General features: G+C 43.3%; 3 protein-coding genes across 3 annotated transcripts; 2 read left to right on the top strand and 1 right to left on the bottom strand.

Annotated features, from left to right (window-relative positions):
* Positions 1-2771: 2771 nt before the first annotated feature.
* RB195_018470 (uncharacterized protein) lies at positions 2772-3128 on the top strand (the record flags this gene model as incomplete). Its single annotated transcript, XM_064185932.1, has 2 exons — positions 2772-2917; positions 2969-3128. 2 exons carry the CDS (start codon positions 2772-2774, stop codon positions 3126-3128), a joined length of 306 nt encoding a protein of 101 aa, XP_064041813.1.
* Positions 3129-3920: 792 nt separating this feature from the next.
* On the top strand, positions 3921-18130 carry RB195_018468 (uncharacterized protein; the record flags this gene model as incomplete). The annotated part of the gene is made up of 4 exons (XM_064185930.1): positions 3921-4082; positions 4435-4590; positions 8111-8192; positions 17997-18130. 4 exons carry the CDS (start codon positions 3921-3923, stop codon positions 18128-18130), a joined length of 534 nt encoding a protein of 177 aa, XP_064041811.1.
* Positions 17600-17902, bottom strand: RB195_018469 (uncharacterized protein; the record flags this gene model as incomplete). Its single annotated transcript, XM_064185931.1, has 1 exon — positions 17600-17902. One exon carries the CDS (start codon positions 17900-17902, stop codon positions 17600-17602), a length of 303 nt encoding a protein of 100 aa, XP_064041812.1.
* Positions 18131-18725: the final 595 nt, after the last annotated feature.

Raw genomic sequence — 18725 nt, 5'->3', positions numbered from 1 at the left:
ATATAATGGCTGTCTTGCGCCGGTGGACCCGTCGCACCCCTTCTATGGGTATCTGGTGCCGGTGGACCCGTCGCACCCCATATTATGGCTATCTGCCGCCGGTGGACCCGTCGCACCGCTTCTATAGGTATCTGGCGCCGGCGCACCAATCCGACACCGCAGGACCCGTCGCAACCCATTTTATAGCTATATGACCATAGCGCATCAATCCGACGCCTTTCAGTCCAAATAAAGTTCATAAATGTGAGTATAAACTGTAGGCCACTTTGAGGCACAAACTGATTGACGCATTTCAAAGATTGCTCTATATGAATACAGCGAGTGAGTAACGTTACTATGTGGCGGAGAACACTATATAAGAACTATATTAAAAGTAAAGAATAAAGTTGCTGGCGTTAATCAATCCGCTAGGGATGCGCCCCCACGTTCACTTCAATTCAGAATAGTTTGAGGTTTACGAACGTGTAAGTGGCCTATACAATTACTTGCGGTGGTTAGCCGATGTGTCAAATCAGTGTTTTTATCCTCCTAGACAAGTCTTGTACCAATTTATCGACCCCAAAGGGATGAAAGGGTTGGTGAACACCAGGACAACAACAAAAACAACAACAACAGTTTTCGTACTTGTGAAGACGATTTATAGCATCAACAATCACTTGAACACCAACAAAACAATCTAACACAAACCAAAACAAATAAAAAACATAAACTGAAACAAACTATGTTTAGAAGGGTACGAGAATAATACATACTATTAGAAAAATAAGGCGATTTCGAGGAATTTAGGATACGATTTCGAGGATTTAGGAATTCGAGGGATTTAGGATTTCGAGGACAAATAAAGCCAAGATCTAAGCTTCTCAAGTGTTGAATCCGAGAAGTAAGCTACCTCTTGAGTTTTACACGCCACTCCATGCTTATGACCACCATCTACGCGGATTGCGACGGTCGTCATCTCATTCTGGAGCTCTTAGACCTTTAGTCAATCTGCCTAGGCTCAGCTGTAGAAAGTAGATGGGCGGGGCGTCCTGCGCAGTAAAAAGGCCTATTGTCGTAATCGACCGCAGCGCAATTATCGACGCACACAATTCCTAAGGATATATTCTGACACGCGTTCTGGGTACATCCTGATGCGCACTCAAAACAATTGTCCTCAAAAAAAAAAAAAAAAAAAAAAAAACTTAGACCAACAAGCCCTTGTTTTCGAGCTTCGTTGGTTAAGAAAGCAAAAAAAGAGTGATTCTATTCAGAATTGCTCCAATCGAACTGCGCTTAGGGCGCAAGAATCGTCCTCAACAGGTTTTCCATTTGAAAGGGCGATAGTTCATCAATCGAGAGTTCATCACTGGAAGTGAATAGCTGAGTCATTCGGGGTGCGGGACAAGAGGTACCCGTGAAAACCGGCTGACCGCTTCTGTCCTCCCTTCAGCACCGCGCGCCTCCGCGTAACTACGGCTGCCGCTCCACCAGCTAGGCATCCTCCACGACCGCCTGAGATCATCTACACCCCGCCTCCCTATTGCTCTCTGATCAACGCCGCGCGCGACGTTCGCGCCGCGACGAAGCGGTGGATAGTGCGAATTTTGAAGGGAGGGGGAGTGAAAAACGAACTGCCGCAGCGAATTCTGATGTACGGATATAGTAAACTAAGCGCATATTATTGGGAATAAAAGAGAAGAAGTAGATCCTTCTATCCAATGTAGCTTTACATAAGTAAAAATCATCTCAAAAAGATGCTCCAGGGAAAGGAATAACATGCATATATCTTCACACAACTCATAATTTAAAACATTTCATGCCCTAAGTCTTCTATATAAACTAGCAGTGCATAAGTATGTGTTTGTCACGATGCCATTCAGCGAATTCGTGTTCAACTTCAACTGCAGCAGCTATAATAACAGTAAATTTATGCGCTTATTACTTTGTATACATTCCTTAAACTTCTTTCTACATTTTACCTTTTCGAAATTTTACTTAGATATAATGTTTATATAGAGAGTATGTCAAATACTTCAATACTTGCTTGTACGTTTTATACAGTTTTATATAATAGAACTTTGTATGGTTTTTCAAACTTCTTTCAACAGCATTTTATCGCTCCATTTCTATACATTCTCTGCATAAAATCAATACGACAGGTTAAGTGTATTAGTGGTGAACAGAGACCTTTGTATCTTCGAGGTACAGTGTATGTCTGCGAGGCATTATTCGCGCCTCGTTAATCGTTGGATGCCAGTTTTACCCAGCTAGATAAGCAAAAAGAAATCCTTAGAAAGCGAAGAAAAAAGTAAAGAAGATAGCATAACACCGATCAGTGGGACATTTTTTAATACATCTCTTGCATTCCCAGAGAAGAATGAGTGTTTTCCACCTAACAAGTCGAAACAGGATAATTTCATTTTCAGTCGCATTTCTAAATGGCATATCACTTATACAAACCTACTTCATTCTTTCCTTCTTTTATATTAACTTACACGCACACATTATGTGGACCATCGAACAACATCTAATACCAGGTACTTTCCTTTCCGTTCGATTTTAAAAGCGCATCATAAGAGCTGTAGGCGCGGCGAAAAAAAAATCGTCGTAAGACGCGGCGAAATGGGAGGGAAGGGTGGCGTGGGCGGGGCATCTTGAAGACGTAGCAGAACAGGAGCAATCAGGCTACTGTAAGTATAAGTAGAAAAGAAGTCGTCTAAGACAACTGCGTAGTCGACTCCTTCTCCCAAGGTGACTGGCACATCGAGGAGAACCCGAATGTGGACTACGAGATGCTCCTCAGAGGATTACAAGCCTGTGCTGAGCGTGCCTCGATGTCGCGCGCGACGAACTTGGATCGAATTTCGAAGGCCATCAAGGAATTTTTTGAAAGAAGAAGGACATTGAGGCTTGATCCAAATGCACCGCATATTGAGCGGTAAGTAGCAAACACCAGCTGCAGAAAACCGAAGGATCTTTCGAAATACAGGCAGAAGAAGATTATTGAAGCAGCACAAAGAAGAACGAGTCTAAAGAAGTTCCACAGGGATCCCCGCGAATATAATATTCCGCTCGCAGCCTTGCTGTGTGAAGACGGGACTCGCACCTCTTCTCGTCATGAGATGGAAATCATTGCGGAGAGGTACTAAAAAAACCTATACCGTTCATCAACCCCTTTGTCGAACCCGATATTCTCCTGGTGGCTGGTAGCATCCTACCTTCAGAAGAAAGGATTCCAGACTAGTGGAAAAATTCGCGAACCGTTCTTATCCATAAGAAAGGTGACTGAGAAGCACAGTATTCACTAAGATCATCCTCACGCGCACATCTAAGACGCTGGATGAAGCCCAGCCTCAAGAACAAGCTAGATTCCGTCAAGGGTTCAGCTGCTTGGACCACATCCAAACCGTGTCGAGGGTCATTAGAGGTTTGCCGGGAATAGCTTGTCCTAACTTTTGTCGACTATGAGAAAACCTTCGATAGCGTAGAAACGAAAGCAGTACAGTCAGTGCTGGTCGATGAAGGTATGGACGCGACGTATGTGAAGACATTAGCCAATTGTTACGATCGATAAGATACAGCTTCACCATACTCATTGGAAAGGGGGTACGACAAGGCGATACTATATCGCCGAAGCTATTCACGGCTAAATTGCAATGGATAATGAAATCACTTTCCTGGGAAGTAAGGGGCATACGTATTGATGAAAGATTCCTTTACAACCCTCGTTTTGCGGACGACATCGTTCTCTTTTCGAGAAGTACCAATGGAGCAGAAACGATGCTCAACGAGTTGAACGAAGCAGGGAAGAGAATAGGACTGTGAAAAAACACTGAAAGAAGACACAGTTCTTGAAGAAGATCCACTGAGAGAATGGAGAAGTACAACTTGGAGGCTCCTAAATCGTGGAAACTTCGCCATACTTATACCTCGGACGCTCAATGAATATGGAAAACGATTTGAAGGAAGAACTGAATAGAAGGATGAGAGCAGTGTGGGCAGAATTCGCACCTGTCAGCTACGGACCACCTGATGGACCAAGATCTTTCTGGCCATCTGTTCGACTCGACAGTTCCTCCAGCGCTTTGTTACACAGCGGAGACGTAGGCAGACACCGCTGCCACGTCTAGGAGGCTACTTACTACCAACAGAGTTCTTGAGATACATCTTCTGAAGTTTAGCCGGCACACACAACATCTAGCCGGTCTTCGCAGTTCTGACTCAAGAGGAATATCCCGTCTTCGCGACCCAGTAGAATATATATCGAAAGCAAAGTATAGGTGGGCCGGTCACGAGAAATTATGAGTGTGATTATGAGTTATGAGAAGAATCGACAATAGATGGACAACAAGAACACTGGAGTGGATCTAAAGATGCTGGATGATAGAGATGCTAAACACCCCCGAGGGAGACCGCCGATGAGATGAAATGATGTTTGCTACACGGATGGTTCAGCTGAGAGCTCAGCTGGATACGGCTCATGGATCTCGTCAACGCCACTCACGAAACTTGAGGACATCTTGGATGACAATGGCGAGGAAACGAGGGAACAAAACGAGTGGAAGAGATGCTGGGGCTCGTACATCCAGTGAATACGGGCCATCTAAGTATGTAAGTAAGGTCTAAGAGATGGCTTTTCTGCAATCGACATTTGACCGTTAAGAACGGTCTATGTGTTCTATAGACATTTTTCGCACTCTGAAGCACAGCACGATTAGATGAGTGTTGAGTGTCTTTCCAAATACTTTCACCCATTTGTGTTCATAGTTATATTTGTGGATATTATGTATTATTATATTTTATTATATTATTTTATTATATATTAGTGTGTTGTTACTGAATCATGTTTCTGGTCAAATGTTGCTGAACAATGTTGAGGTGCTCAATATACTCCATTCAATGCATGTTGTCTTTAGTCCTATAGACGTCAGGGTTTGGTAGAGGGTGCCTGTTTCATCTTCGACTCCCTGCCGGTAGAGTTTGACGTAAGGATGCCTTTCTTCGGCTTTACTGGCACAACTCCGTCTTTTTTTTTTTTGCTCTTAGTTCTGAAGCTTTAACTGCAACTCAGTTGTACTAACTCACGGAAAGGCACTGAGCACGTCGAAAAGGAAGTGGAGGGAGGGGGTGGAACCCAAAAGGTTGTCGCAATAATGCCTAAGCAGGTTCTTGAGGTCTAAGCCTCTAAACAGAGATGGCTGATCTGGTAATTACATTAATTAGCATTATTACTTTAATTGACCAAATATCACTTTCATGTAAAATCCGTCGTGGCTTTCTAAGCCTCTGTCTGCAAGTTTAATAACTAAAAAAATCACTCAAAAACTCGTTGTGGTTTTCTATTCTTTAGACTTTGATTACGAAATATTTATGAAAACCGCTGTATATAAGGCCAAACTAACGGAAATCCGCTATTCATTTGCATAGCGGAAAAAAATGACTGCTCTAACTTGCTGATTTTTCGTGACTTCACTCCTATGACTAAATGTCCGGAGTTTGCATCGAAGTCCAAGGGGGAACCTGACGAATGGGTTTCCAATCGCGAATTGCCATGCAATTAGCGGTTGTGTTCCAACTGTGGAAATCCCGTAAAGACATGAAGCAGGCGAACGCGAACAGTAAAGATAAAAGGTAAAGAAGTTCGAATGCTACAAACTTCAGTGTCGTCAACCTAAGCAACTGTGTTAATCAAGGCAATTACTAGACCGTTTCGTTTTAGGGCTCGGACTTCAAGATACCTGGTTATATAGCCACTACGACTACCACTACATTTCATTTCGTGGTAGTAGCTAGATGTTCAGAGCGGTGCGATTAAGATGACGGTAGGAATCGAAGTGAGATTATTGCGAACTACAACGAGGAATGGTGGCAGCTAGGGTCCCCTTGGAATCTAAACGCTATGCTCCGCCGCCGCACCGCTCTTCACGTTGTTTTGACCTCACTATAGATACGAATGTGTGGCCAAAAAAAATATTTTGATACTAATTCAATGCTTTTACTCACGGTACAGTAAACGGTACGCGCACGCAACCTGTTACAATTGTCCGCAAAAAAGTGTGGCCAAAATAATTCTTGTACGTCCTTTAAATTGTCTTTTACCATCCAATATCTTTTTCTTTTAGATAGACAGAATTGTTTCTAAACCAATTCTGATGCTATCTGTCACCTACTTTAAAGATTCTTTTTATCCGCTGCAGGTGTCCTAGACGCCGAGTATGATATTAAAATGGTTTGTGGGAATTTTCTTCCTGCTCTTTTCTATACCATCATTATTATGTCAATTCTTCACATGGGGAACTTACTGCTTCTTAAATGACACCACCCCAAACTTGGTAACCAGATTCAGATTGCCAACTACTCGAAACAAGATAGTGAATCTTCTGAGAACCTTCATAGAATCGGCAAGAGATTTGACTAATTGCTCAGGTTCCCCTCACTTTCTAGGCATATATGCTATAGTCAAACCCGGTGCTTCCCTTTCACTTTTGTTCGGTTGTCGAAGAGATCCCTTCACTTTTGTACGGCTGGCGAAGAGACCCCCATGAGCTGGACCCCCCTCAGCTGAGGAGGGTTCGGCTCCTCCTTATCGCACCTATGTTTCCAGGTACTCTCTACTGTCCAGTAATTTGAACTCGCGAAGACGTCATTCAGTAAAATAAATTTTTGAACAGTACTGGCGCTCAACAAATGCACTTCATTTGGTTTGAAGCCTCACTCACTCATACTCATAGATCACTCATAGATCGGCAGTGCCTTCAAAATCTTTTTTATTTCATAATCGCAATACACACTTATGAAATAAACTAAAGAGTGGTATTTTATTTTTCTCATAGACCCGTTGTTGCTTGCTGTAAGTGGAATTAAGTACTTCGTTTTTGAAACATGCTTCAAAGTATTTCCACTCGTGAGGCTTTTTTCTAATCAATGAGACGTGTAGCTTGAGTGATGGGGTCTCCTCACCCTGCTTTCAAAGTGAAGGGAGCCACACATTTGAGCCTGACTATCGCACCTATGCATTCGTAGAGAATGCTATGTCGTAAAGAAGCCAAAACATGCACATATGGATGAATATGAAGATTTGGAGTACACACAAACCGGACGCGGTTCTTCGCGCAACCCGATGAATCAACGAATATGCAAATCCGCTTTAAATAGGACTCGCAACGACATCAAAAAACGCAGACCAGCACCAAAAAAACCCATGCGGCGGCCAAGAGCGAACTATTCAGCGCAGTTCTTCGAAAGTTCTCAGCTTCGCATGTCAAACTAGATATATTCATACTGACAGCATTACTATTTAGTATAACGATAGTGATTCTTAACAGCGTGAAAGACAGTCATTGCATTTGACTTACAAGTTATCCTGAAAATTTACAAATATCGAGCGAGAACTTCTCGTTCGTCAATGTGACAATCATTTCTTTGAAAGATCGCGCTCGGCGACTAAATTCCATGAATTCCTTACGACCGATCGTGCGTGCTTATTAAGAAAGAAAAGCGAAGACTTTCATTCGAGGATTATATGCGCATATGTCGTATGTGATCGAGCTTTCATGAATCGAGCTATGGGAGACTGTAGATGGTGAAAAAGATGCCAAAATCCTACAGAACTGCGAATGATTTCATATCTCATTATAGCAAAAATGCCGTATATAGATGATATTCTTCAGGCGGGTGCGCCTCAGGAGGTACCCTGAGCGGCTGTCAGTATATATCCTTATAGGGGATGCGTGCGTCGATAATTGCGCTGCGGTCGATTACGACAATAGGCCTTTTTACTGCGCAGGATGCCCCGCCCATCTACTTTCTACAGCTGAGCCTAGGCAGATTGACTAAAGGTCTAAGAGCTCCGGAATGAGATGACGACCATCGCAATCCGCGTAGATGGTGGTCATAAGCACGGAGTGGTGTGTAAAACTCAAGAGGTAGCTTACTTCTTCTCGGATTCAAAACTTGAGAAGCTTACATCTTGGTTTTATTTGTCCTCGAAATCCTAAATCCCTCGAATTCCTAAATCCTCGAAATCGTATCCTAAATTCCTCGAAATCGCCTTATTTTCCTAATAATATGTATTATTCTCGCACCCTTCTAAACATAGTTTGTTTCAGTTTATGTTTTTTATTTGTTTTAGTTTGTGTTAGATTGTTTTGTTGGTGTTCGACTGATTGTTGATGCTATAAATCGTCCTGACAAGTACGAAAACTATCTTGCAGGTATACAATATCCGTGCAGGCATATCTTGCGGATAAGACCCCGCATAATCGTCAGTCAACGGTTGTTTCTAGCCATATCGATTTCTTAAACACAGAAAAATATGAAGTGGTACACACATAAATAAATAAACAAATAAATAAATATATATATATACATATAGATCACCAACTAACAAGGCTAAAAAATGAAGGCAAATTTCTACTCGTACAAAAAGATAGAAATAGTAACTGTTGGAATGTATACTAGAAATATAGCTGTTATGTAGTCCTCTCTTCCCGTCTTCCCGTAACGATATTTACTCGAGCAATCTTATTGCAATCAATCGAGCAATCTTTCAAATATATCAATCAGTTTGATCTCGAAATGCGCCTGTGTCCTATACTCACCTTTATGAACTTTATTTGCCTCCTCGAACTATGAAAGCCGTAGAGTGAGTATCTCACACTATGTAGTTTTATATAGTGACTTTAGACAAGATCAACGGAATTCACAGCTAACATCGCATTTCATTGCCTTCCTAACAAATAAGTCTGTTTTACTTTGGCATTCTGTTATTCCATCATTGCTCTGTAACTCTTGAAAGCAATGTATTTGCCGCCATTTTTTTAGAGCAATCTTCATTTACAAACGGGTTCCTCATTCTGAAGCTCGTGTTTACCATTTTTTTCCTTATAACCTCGTTTTGTCAGGGTATCTAAGTAGAGATATCTTGCAGGCCTTCTTCGTAAGGGTGGGTGGAGCCTAAGGATGGAAAGTGCGCCTGGACAGGCGTAGCGGCGATTGCTGCTGCAGGCACACACTTCCAATTTGCTTGGGTACCCCTTGAGCGCCCCCCGACGAAAATCAACTGGCATCAGAGAATGAGTTCATCGCAAAGTGATAACTCACCTATTTATCAAATTGTTCGAACGGTGCAACACAAAAAAAAAGGTCTTTTTAGAACAATTACATTCGGCATTGACTTGGACAACTACATTAGTATGAACATGGTTGAGCTTCTTAATCTCTAAGATAGCAAAAGCCGAGAAAAGCAAAATAACTGGCAGTGTATTCGAGAACAAACTTTAAGATGTAAGGAGCTCTCCACACTTGGGCTATCGCATGCGATTACTGGTGCAGAAAGGCTTAGGGATCGACTGAGAACGACTGCACCTTAGACATTATAAAACGAATGAGTTGGAAGGAGCCACCCCAAAAAATCTTCTATTCGCTACCTGAGCCAGTAAACGGGATTGGTTGGTCTAGTTATTACGTTAATTAGCATAAAGTAACCAGCTCTGATTTTTTTTTTGTCAAAATTAGTAATTCTTTCGCATGCAACCACTTTTACTCACACATTGATTTGTTGACATGGTTGTGGTCCTAAAGAGAGCCATTGGGTTAAGTGAGTGTATCTTTTATGAAGTATGTTGGGTAATGAAATCCATCAACTGGCGCTTGTAGCATTCGAACTTCTAGCGAGTATCTTCACCGTTCCCGTTTGCCTGCTTCGTGACTATGGGATTTCACCAAAGGGTACGGCCGCTAACTCTAGGACGTTTTCAAATTCTTCCTTAGATTTCGATGCAAACTCCGACACAGTCATTGGAGAGAAATCAGGAAGAGTCGGCAGCTCAGGAGTAGCCATTTTTGCCGTTTTGCAAAAGAATAACGGATTCCCGTTGATTCGATGTTATATGTGGCGATTTTCGAAAGCATTTCGCAACCAACCTCCAAGTAATAGGAAGCCACAACGAATGTTGAACAGTTTTCTTTGGCTGTTAGGGTTCCAAACAGAGGCTTAGGAAGCCATTACGAAGGATCTCGACAAAAAAAAGATATCTGGTTAATTAAGGCAGTTGTAATTACTAGATCAATCATGCCTACCTACTTGCTCAGATCTCAAGACAATGGCTTAGGTAGCGATTGGAGTGCTTTTTGTGGTGGCCCCCTATTCCCTTTTCGCTGGATTCCTTTCTGACTCAACTGTCAATAATCCTCAGTAAAGTGTGAGGATATTCACAAACATACATAAGCATCAGATGTTTTCGGAATTCAGAAAAACGTGTGAAAATATAGAAGAAAGAGAAGAATGGAAAGAGCACTCAGACATGATGTTATGTTCCAAGTAAATTTATGAAAGAAAAAGATGAAGTATCGCAATGAACTAGTGCGACTGGAAAAGAAGAGGCAATTGCATATATGAGTCCAGGGGATGATTCGAGGAACAAGATGAGAAGCAGTAACGACCGCAAATGGGCGAAAATGTGAATGAAACGGCGCCGAGGCGAACCAAACAGTGTTTGGCGCTGCGCCAAAAAGAACAACACGCATGCAGAGCACATAGAAAAGCGCACCTTTCGAAGAGGCGCAGAGATCCACTCGAAAACGGCCGGTGAAGGCAGACAGGCAGAGTGGTAGAGACGCAAGAGGATCAGCTGGCCAGCGCACGGAGACGGAAGACGAAGACGCGCGGGCCAAGTACAAGGAGGCGCTTTAGCCTTATTGAGCTACCGTGCGTGACTTTTGACCCATTTGCGATGAGTTTTGCTGATGTAAGAGGTTGTGTGCTGCGTTTATGCGAATGACGAGCAACCCATCCAGGTCCACCGTGCTTTGGCGTTTCATCTAGCTCCTAGTGCGGGACCATTGTGCGTAACGGTTAGTCTGAAAAGGGTCCCCTTGTACGTGGACATGTGGTGTTGTTCAGCCAGTGACCGATATCTCAACTTCTCTAGTGATGATAGGATTTCTTGTTCTCACTTGTTCGTTTATTTTTCCGGCTATGTCAATGCCGCTAGAGTGCGGATAGGAAGCATTTCATACTGTTGGAATTAACCGCTTTGTGCTGGAAGTAGAAAAGTAGACGAGCGAACTGCCTTCTGTCTGGACAAGATGAATCCTGCAGTGGACCTTGTAGTAGTTACAGATAAGTGTTGTGTGAGTGGGTGACTAGAGACTTAGGGGATTTTATCACCCTAATTGAACAGACCAAAAACGGTGGTTCAGTGGAATATGTTTATTATATGAATACCAGTCTGAATGTCCCGCTAAAGCCGGACTTCAGACTTTCGGTGATTTTAGCTTCGCTCCCCTTCACTGATCAATGAAAGTTAATAGTAGTGGTGTTTTCTGTAAAATTAGATTTGTGTTTTTTTTAACAACGCTTTCCTTCTCTTCTTTATATTATAAATTAAAGCGAAAGGTTACGGAGTTTTCCTTCCAAACGCGTCAATTCTACATTTGGAGAATATTCGATCATCAGCTACAAACACTCCTTCGATGCGAGAATAATATAGATACAATTTGAAAGCATTACTCGAAGTATGGGTGTTCCTCCTGTTTTCGCCCAATAGTTATCACAGAATGATGTTTTAACATAAAATAACGTGAAAGACATCATCCAACTGATAAAGATAACGTTCCACGTCAAATCACATAAACATTTTGCTACTATTTAAGCAGCCAGTTTCTGAGAACGGCATGCTACAAACTTGAGGCGAAAGAAGAAGGAAATAGGCACACGGGAGTAGCCATAAAGGTGAAGAGCAAAGCGCCAAGTGGTTACGGCTATGAAACGGCTGCAACGATCTATCTTTTGCGTCATTCACACGAAGTTATTGCGCACTATTTCGACGCCGGTGGACCTGTCGCACCCCTTTCAACAGGTATCTGGCGCCGGTGGACCCGTCGCGCCCCTTCTACAGTTATGTGGCGCCGGTGGACCCGCCGCACCCCTTCTATAGGTATCCGACGCCGGTGGACCCGTCGCACCCCATATTATGGTTGGCGGGGACCCGTGCACCTTCTGTTAGTGGACCCGCCGCACCCCTTCTATAGGTATCCGACGCCGGTGGGCTCGTCGTAACCCCTTATATAGGTATCTGGCACCGGCGCGCCAATGCGACACCGCGGGACCCGTCGCAACCCATTTTATAGCTATCTGACCCCAGCGCACCAATCCGACGCCGGGTGGACCCGTCGCAACCCCATTTTCGAATTTCGTGACACACACATACACACACACACACGGACTAAGCTCGTTATTATATACAAGTCTGATCGTCCGGCTTACGCCGGACTCTCAGACTTTGTGTGGTGTTCGCTTCGCTCACTTTCATCAACTAACCAAAATATACTTTTAAATTGAAATTCAAAAACTAGTGGTAGTGATATTTTCTGTAAATAATAAGAGTTCTGTTTTCATGTTGTTTTGTTATTTTCTTCTTTCTTTTTTAATGTATATAAAGACAAAAAATTTCATAGTTTTTTCTAAACGCGTCAGTTCTACATTTTGAGAATATTCAAACTTTAGCTTCAAACACTACTTCGGTTCGAATATAATATATACACAATTTTAAAGCATTACGCGAAGAATGGGTGTTCTCCCTATTTTCCTCAACAGCTATCAAGGAATGATGTTTAACATAAAATAATGTGAAGATCATCGTAGTGATAAAGGTAACGTTCTTTGTCAAATTATGTAAGCTGTTGGCTACTATTTAAGCAGCCGGTTTCATTCGTGTTTCCACTTTCTGAGGAGCACAATACCAAGCTGAGGCAAACGTGCAAGGAAACAAACGCACGGAGGAGTCATAAAGGTGATGAACAACGCGCGCAGTAGCCACGGGTATCAAACGACTGCAACGTGCCATTTAACTTCTGCGACACGCAAAAAAAAATTACTGCAAAATAATACTGTACAACAGTTCCACGCTGTCCGTCGCACCCAATTTTACAGCTTTCGGGTTTTCAATGTGCTCCCCTCGCTTGCACAACTCTTCTTACTGCTGAACAGCACTTCTACTGAAATTACTCTGACCCTAAAGGTTTTTTAAATCAAAATTTCCGTTAACTGTTCCAGAATACCACACATATGTAGTAGAATGTAGGATGTAGAACATAAGCAACATGTGGATTTATTAAAAAAAAAGACAGAAACGAAACAAAATAGTATATCGAAAAGTTTATTCGTTCAAAGTAATGTTGACCATTTTACCTGAAACAAAGGAGCGACACTGTGAGCAACTCTCCACGTATTTAGGTTGTGGAAAAGTTTACAAATGAGCAGGAACAAAATCTTCGTAATCGACCATTTTCTTTGCCTTAGAAATACCCGAAAGAGACTGCAAGTCACTATTTTCTCTTCACTCATTTTCTTTGGGCCTAAGAAGGTCAATAGGGTTATATAAGAGTAATAGGTTTTTCCGAAGTCTTTTCTTTTTTCGAGTAATAGGTTTTTTCATGAGAACAGGACTTTTCGGTACACTGTCACCTTTCGGTACACTGTCACCACTCTTTTCATTTAGGAGCACGCTTCATGAAATGTCTAGGAGTAGCGAGTTTTCTTCCTTAAAATTTCTGACAAATATAGTAGAAACCTACTGAACGCCATGTAGTGAAATATATCATGAGAACAGGACTTTTCGGTACACTGTCACCACTCTTTTCATATCGGAGCACGCTTCAGGAAATGTTTAGGAGTAGCGAGTTTTCTTCCTTAAAATTTCTGACAAATATAGTAGAAACATACTGAACGCCATGTAGTGAAATATATCATGAGAACAGGACTTTTCGGTACACTGTCACCACACTTTTCGGTACACTGTAGAAATCAATCGTCAAATCGCGCAAACTTTTAGCTCAAAACACTCATTCGTTTTCGTTCCCTACACAGTGTAGACACGATTTGAAAGTGGTATTCGAAGAATGGGTTTTCCTGTTGTTTCTCCCTAACAGTTACGGCAGAATAATGTTTAACATGAAATGACGTGGACAACATCATCGTACTGATAAAGATAGCGTTCCACGTCAGATCACATAAACAGCGTGCTACTATTTAAGCAGCTGTTTGAACGTGTATATCCAGTTTCTGAGGAACAGCGGAGCCGAGTAGGTGGAGCGCAACGCCGAAAGTGGTTACAACTATAAAACTTTTACAACGTCCCTAGCTTTACGACGCCGGCACACCAACTCGACGCCATTGGACCCGTCACACCCCCTTCTAAAGGTATCTATCATCGGTGCACCAACTCTACGCCATTGGACCCGTCGTACCCCCTTCTATAGGTATTTGGTGCCGGTGGACCCGTCGCACCCCCTTCTATAGGTATCCGACGCCGGTGGACCCCTTCACACCTCATTTTATAGCTTCCTAGCTTCGAGGCATTAACTCGACGCCGGTGGACCCGTCGCACCCCTCATTTTGAATTTCGTGACTGACACACACACACACACACACACAGACACACGTGACAGAATAAGCCCGTTATTATATAGTAGATCATGATCATGATAGGTGAGCAACAGTTGCCAGCAATAGGGTTGGATGAAAGAGCGTTGTTTGCTGCACTCTTGGACGGTACAAGTAGTATATGACGAAAATAACCATAACAGCGAACGGTACTTTATACCACGCCCCTTATACATCATCGGGGTCGATGATAAGTGTCGAGTAAAATGTGCGGTGTGTGTACAGTTACTTCCATTGCCCACACATAGGACTTCACAGTGAAGGGAAGAATGATAGTTTATTACTTCTGGGAGTGGTTGTTGGTGTGGTTCTCGTATTAATTCTTGCTCGTGGGAACTCCTAAACGATATCGTGCTTGCAACGACGAATTAGAGGACGTCTCTTGTAGCATGTGTTGAATGAAAGCTCACGAAAAGCATTCCGAAGGATAGTGATTTCCTTATACATATGACTAAGGAAATTCCAGTGCAGTCTGATTCCTTAATAGTTTGTTGCAATTTTGTTTCATAGATGCGATAGACGGAGCTAGTGCTCCAACCCCTTTACTTTTGGACGGTTTGCGAAGAAACTCTTTTACTTTTCGACGGTTGGCGAAGGGACCCTTTTCAATTTTGGATGGTTAGCTAAGGAACCCTCACCACTTGAGCTGCATCCCATGAGTTGAACCTCCTTAACCAGACAGGTCCGCTCCTCGCTATCGCACCTGTGGTGAACATTCTTGATTGTACTTTGTTGATTGTTAATTTCACCCTAATATCATGATCATGCTATATAATAACGCAGTTATTTTGTCACGTGTGTGTGGTGTGAGTTGTGGCGTGTGTGACGAAATTCCAAGAAGAGAGGGAGGTGGATCCCACGGCGTCGCATTGGTGCCCCGACGCAAAAAAAGGTGTAAAATAGGGTAAGACGGGACCTACAGCGCCGCGGAAAACACCACAACATTAAATTTCTATTGATCAGCAAAGAGGGGTGACTCGGGCACCAGATGAAGTCTGATGTCCGGCGTTTGCGCTTGTATGTGATAATGTGCTTAATTCGTGTGTGTGTGCATGTGTTTATGTGTTTGCCTGTGTGTCCCGAAATTCCAAAATGGGGGTGCAGCGGGTCTCACGGCATCGAATTGGTACAAAGGGGTCGAAAAGCGGTAAAACGGAGCGGTACGGGTCTAACCGATAAGGCTATAGAAATGAGGCGAGTCTTGTCCCATGCCGTTGGTGCGCCTAAAAGTTATAAAATGGGGTTTGGCGGGTATAAAAGGTGGTATAAAATGAGCCAGTCAGTCAGTCAGTCACTCAGTCACTCGTTCACAAAATTCCAAAAATGGGGTGCGACGGGTCGAATTGGTGCGTTGACGCCAGGGAGCTATAAAATGGGATGCAGCGTGTCCCACGACGTCGAATTGCTGCGTCGATGTTGTGAAGCTTTAAAATGGGGTGACTCGTTGAAATGGTGTGCCGTGTTGCAGTAGTATCACGCAATAACGTCGTGTGCATTTGGCAAAAGGTGAATGAGACATTGTGGACCGTTTCCAACTGCGGCCGCTGATCGTGTTGCGTCTCACCTCTATGGCTCCTCCACGCATCTCCTTCTTTGCACGTTTGCCCCATTTGGCACCTTGCCTTCACCAGAAAGTGGAAATGCAATCAGCTGCTTAAATAGTAGCGAACGTTATCTTTATTTGTAGGATAAAGTCTTTCACGTCATTTTGTGTTCAAACATCATTCATTTTCATTCAAACAGGAGGATAACCCAAATTTCGAGTAATACTTTCAAATTGTGTCTACATTATATTGGTATCGACGGAGTGTTTGAAGCTGAAGTTTGAATATTCTCCAAATTTAGAATTGACGCGGTTAGAAAGAATACTATGAAATCGTTTACCTTTTATTGATAATAAAAAAAGATGAAGGGAGATTGTTAGAGACACACAAGTCTAATTTCACAGAAAACGGCACTAATATTGATTTTCGTTGATCAGTGAAGGGAGAAAAACTAAAATCACAGAAAGTCTGAAGTCCGGCTTTAGCCGGACATTCAGACTGGTATATAATAACGGGTTTATTCTACCACGTGTGTGCGTCACGAAATTCGAAAAAGGGGCTGCAACGGCTTCACCGGCGTCAGGTTGGCGCGCCGGCGCCAGATAGCTGTAATATGGGGTGCGACAGCTATAATATAGGTAATACGGGTCCACCGGGTCGGATTGGTGCGCCGGCGTCAGATAGCTATTATATGGGGTGTGACGGGCCCACCGGCACCAGATACCTAGAGAAAGGGTTGCGACGGGTCCTGCGGCATCGGATTGGTGCGCAATAACTTCGTGCATGACGCAAAAGATAGATGGTTGCAGCTGTTTCATAGCCGTGGCCACTGGGCGCTTTGCTGTTCACCTTTATGACTCCTCGTGCCTATTTCCTTCTTCGTTCTCCTCAAGTTTGTAGCATGCCGCTCTCAGAAAGTGGAAACACGCATGCAAACGGGTGCTTGAATAGTAGCAAGATGTTTATGTGATCTGACGTGGAACGTTATCTTTATCAGTAGGATGATGTCTCTCACGTCATTTTATGCCAAAACATTCTTTGATAACTGTTGGGGGAAAACAAGAGGAAAACCCATATTTCGATTACTGCTTTCAAATTTTGTCTATAACATGTTGGTAAGGAGTGTTGGAAGCTGAAGTTCGAATGTTCTCCAAATGTAGAACTGACGCTTTTAGAAAGAAGACTATGAAATCTTTCGCCTTTAGTTATAATATTTTTAAAAAAAGAAAGAAAAATTGTTGAAGATACACGAGTCCAATTTCGTAGAAAACGGCACTAATATTAATTTTCGTTGATCAGTGAAGCGAGCGAGGCAAACACCACAGAAAGGCTGAAGTCCGGCTTTACCCGGATGTTCAGACTAATTCTAAATAAAGTCCCACAAGCTCTCTGCACCTAAGGCTGAGGCTGATCGCAGAGTTCACAGCCGCGCGGGTTGTGGTTTGATGGTTACTGAGCGCACTGTTGTGAACGCTCGATAACCATCAGCGGCTGTGAGCTCTTCGGGTAGACTAATGCTACTGTGCGATCACTAATATTGGTACATTGAACTGTGGCGAATACGTATAAATGTCAACTTCTTATACAACAACACAATCATGTTGTTCTTTCACTGATTAGGAACCTTGCACTACGACAGATAACGTGTAAAGAGTCTTGCCAGAGTGTTGATGAGTACTGGTGGAGGGTTCTTCAGGTGTTCTGATCTTATTCTCTCGTGACCGGATGCGGTATGATTTCTTGCTGACATAGCATGTCGTACTTCGGACGGGAGAACGTCTCCAACGACATTTCTATTTTCCCTCCGATGGTGAGGAGGTAAGTGAACATGGTTGTCGAAGAGTTCAGAGTAGAAGTCGTGGACGACTTTTCCCATTCCCCTTCTAGATGCAATGGCTGGTCCCTTCGGATTCCGGAGAGTATTCGTCTTCATCTTGCAATTGATGAAGTCTCGACGGGCATAGCGGATGTCTTCCCTCTTCTTTAAGGTCTTCCTTTATGGCCTCTCTGCAACACTTCTTCTCCAGATTCATATGCGAGGGGTGTTGAGAGGGTGGCGTCGTTGCTTTTCGGTCAGTCCGATGACGTCGCACTTAATCTTCTTCGCTTGCATAATCAGTATTCGATGGCCGCTTTCGATGCAAGCGTACGTGCGTTATAAGTACGGATCATCATCTTAGTCCTTTTCCATTTTGGTAGTCTATATGACTCCTGCAACCCCATCTTTCCTGGCGCTAGTGTACCAGGTTTTCCTCCGGAATCGGGAGACTTTTCTATTACTGTGACGTGCTTAAATTTTACAACTCATCGGATGGTTGCAAGCCTCTAGTCCCACGGATTTGAAGGAGAATGTCTGCCCTCCGAGAGCAGACAAATGGAGCTTGTTTGATGGAGGCGACTCCAAACCGCCTCCCTTGCACCTCCCAGTCACTTGATTCCACGCTTTTGGCCGGAACGACGTGCGGGGTACAAGGATGGCATGAGTCAGTCCTGGCTCAGCAGAAACAGAGTATCCTCTGAATCCACCGCGTCTCTGGGGAGGCACAAGGTCGCTTTTGGCCCGCGATTAGCCCCCTGTCCGCCATCTGGGGACGCACCACGTAGCCTCGCGTCTAACCGGCGACTAACTGTGATCCCTCCAGTGAGGGAGATCCGTGGATGAAACAACACCCACCAATTCCTTTCAAAATGACCTACCATGGCATTTTCAACACTTTCTCTTAGAAAAGTCAACAGGGCCGCTAAAACTTGTGGAT

This window comes from Necator americanus, chromosome II, assembly GCF_031761385.1.
Source record: "Necator americanus strain Aroian chromosome II, whole genome shotgun sequence".
Taxonomy (NCBI): Eukaryota; Metazoa; Nematoda; class Chromadorea; order Rhabditida; family Ancylostomatidae; genus Necator; species Necator americanus.
This window is presented reverse-complemented; position numbering and strand designations above follow the sequence as displayed.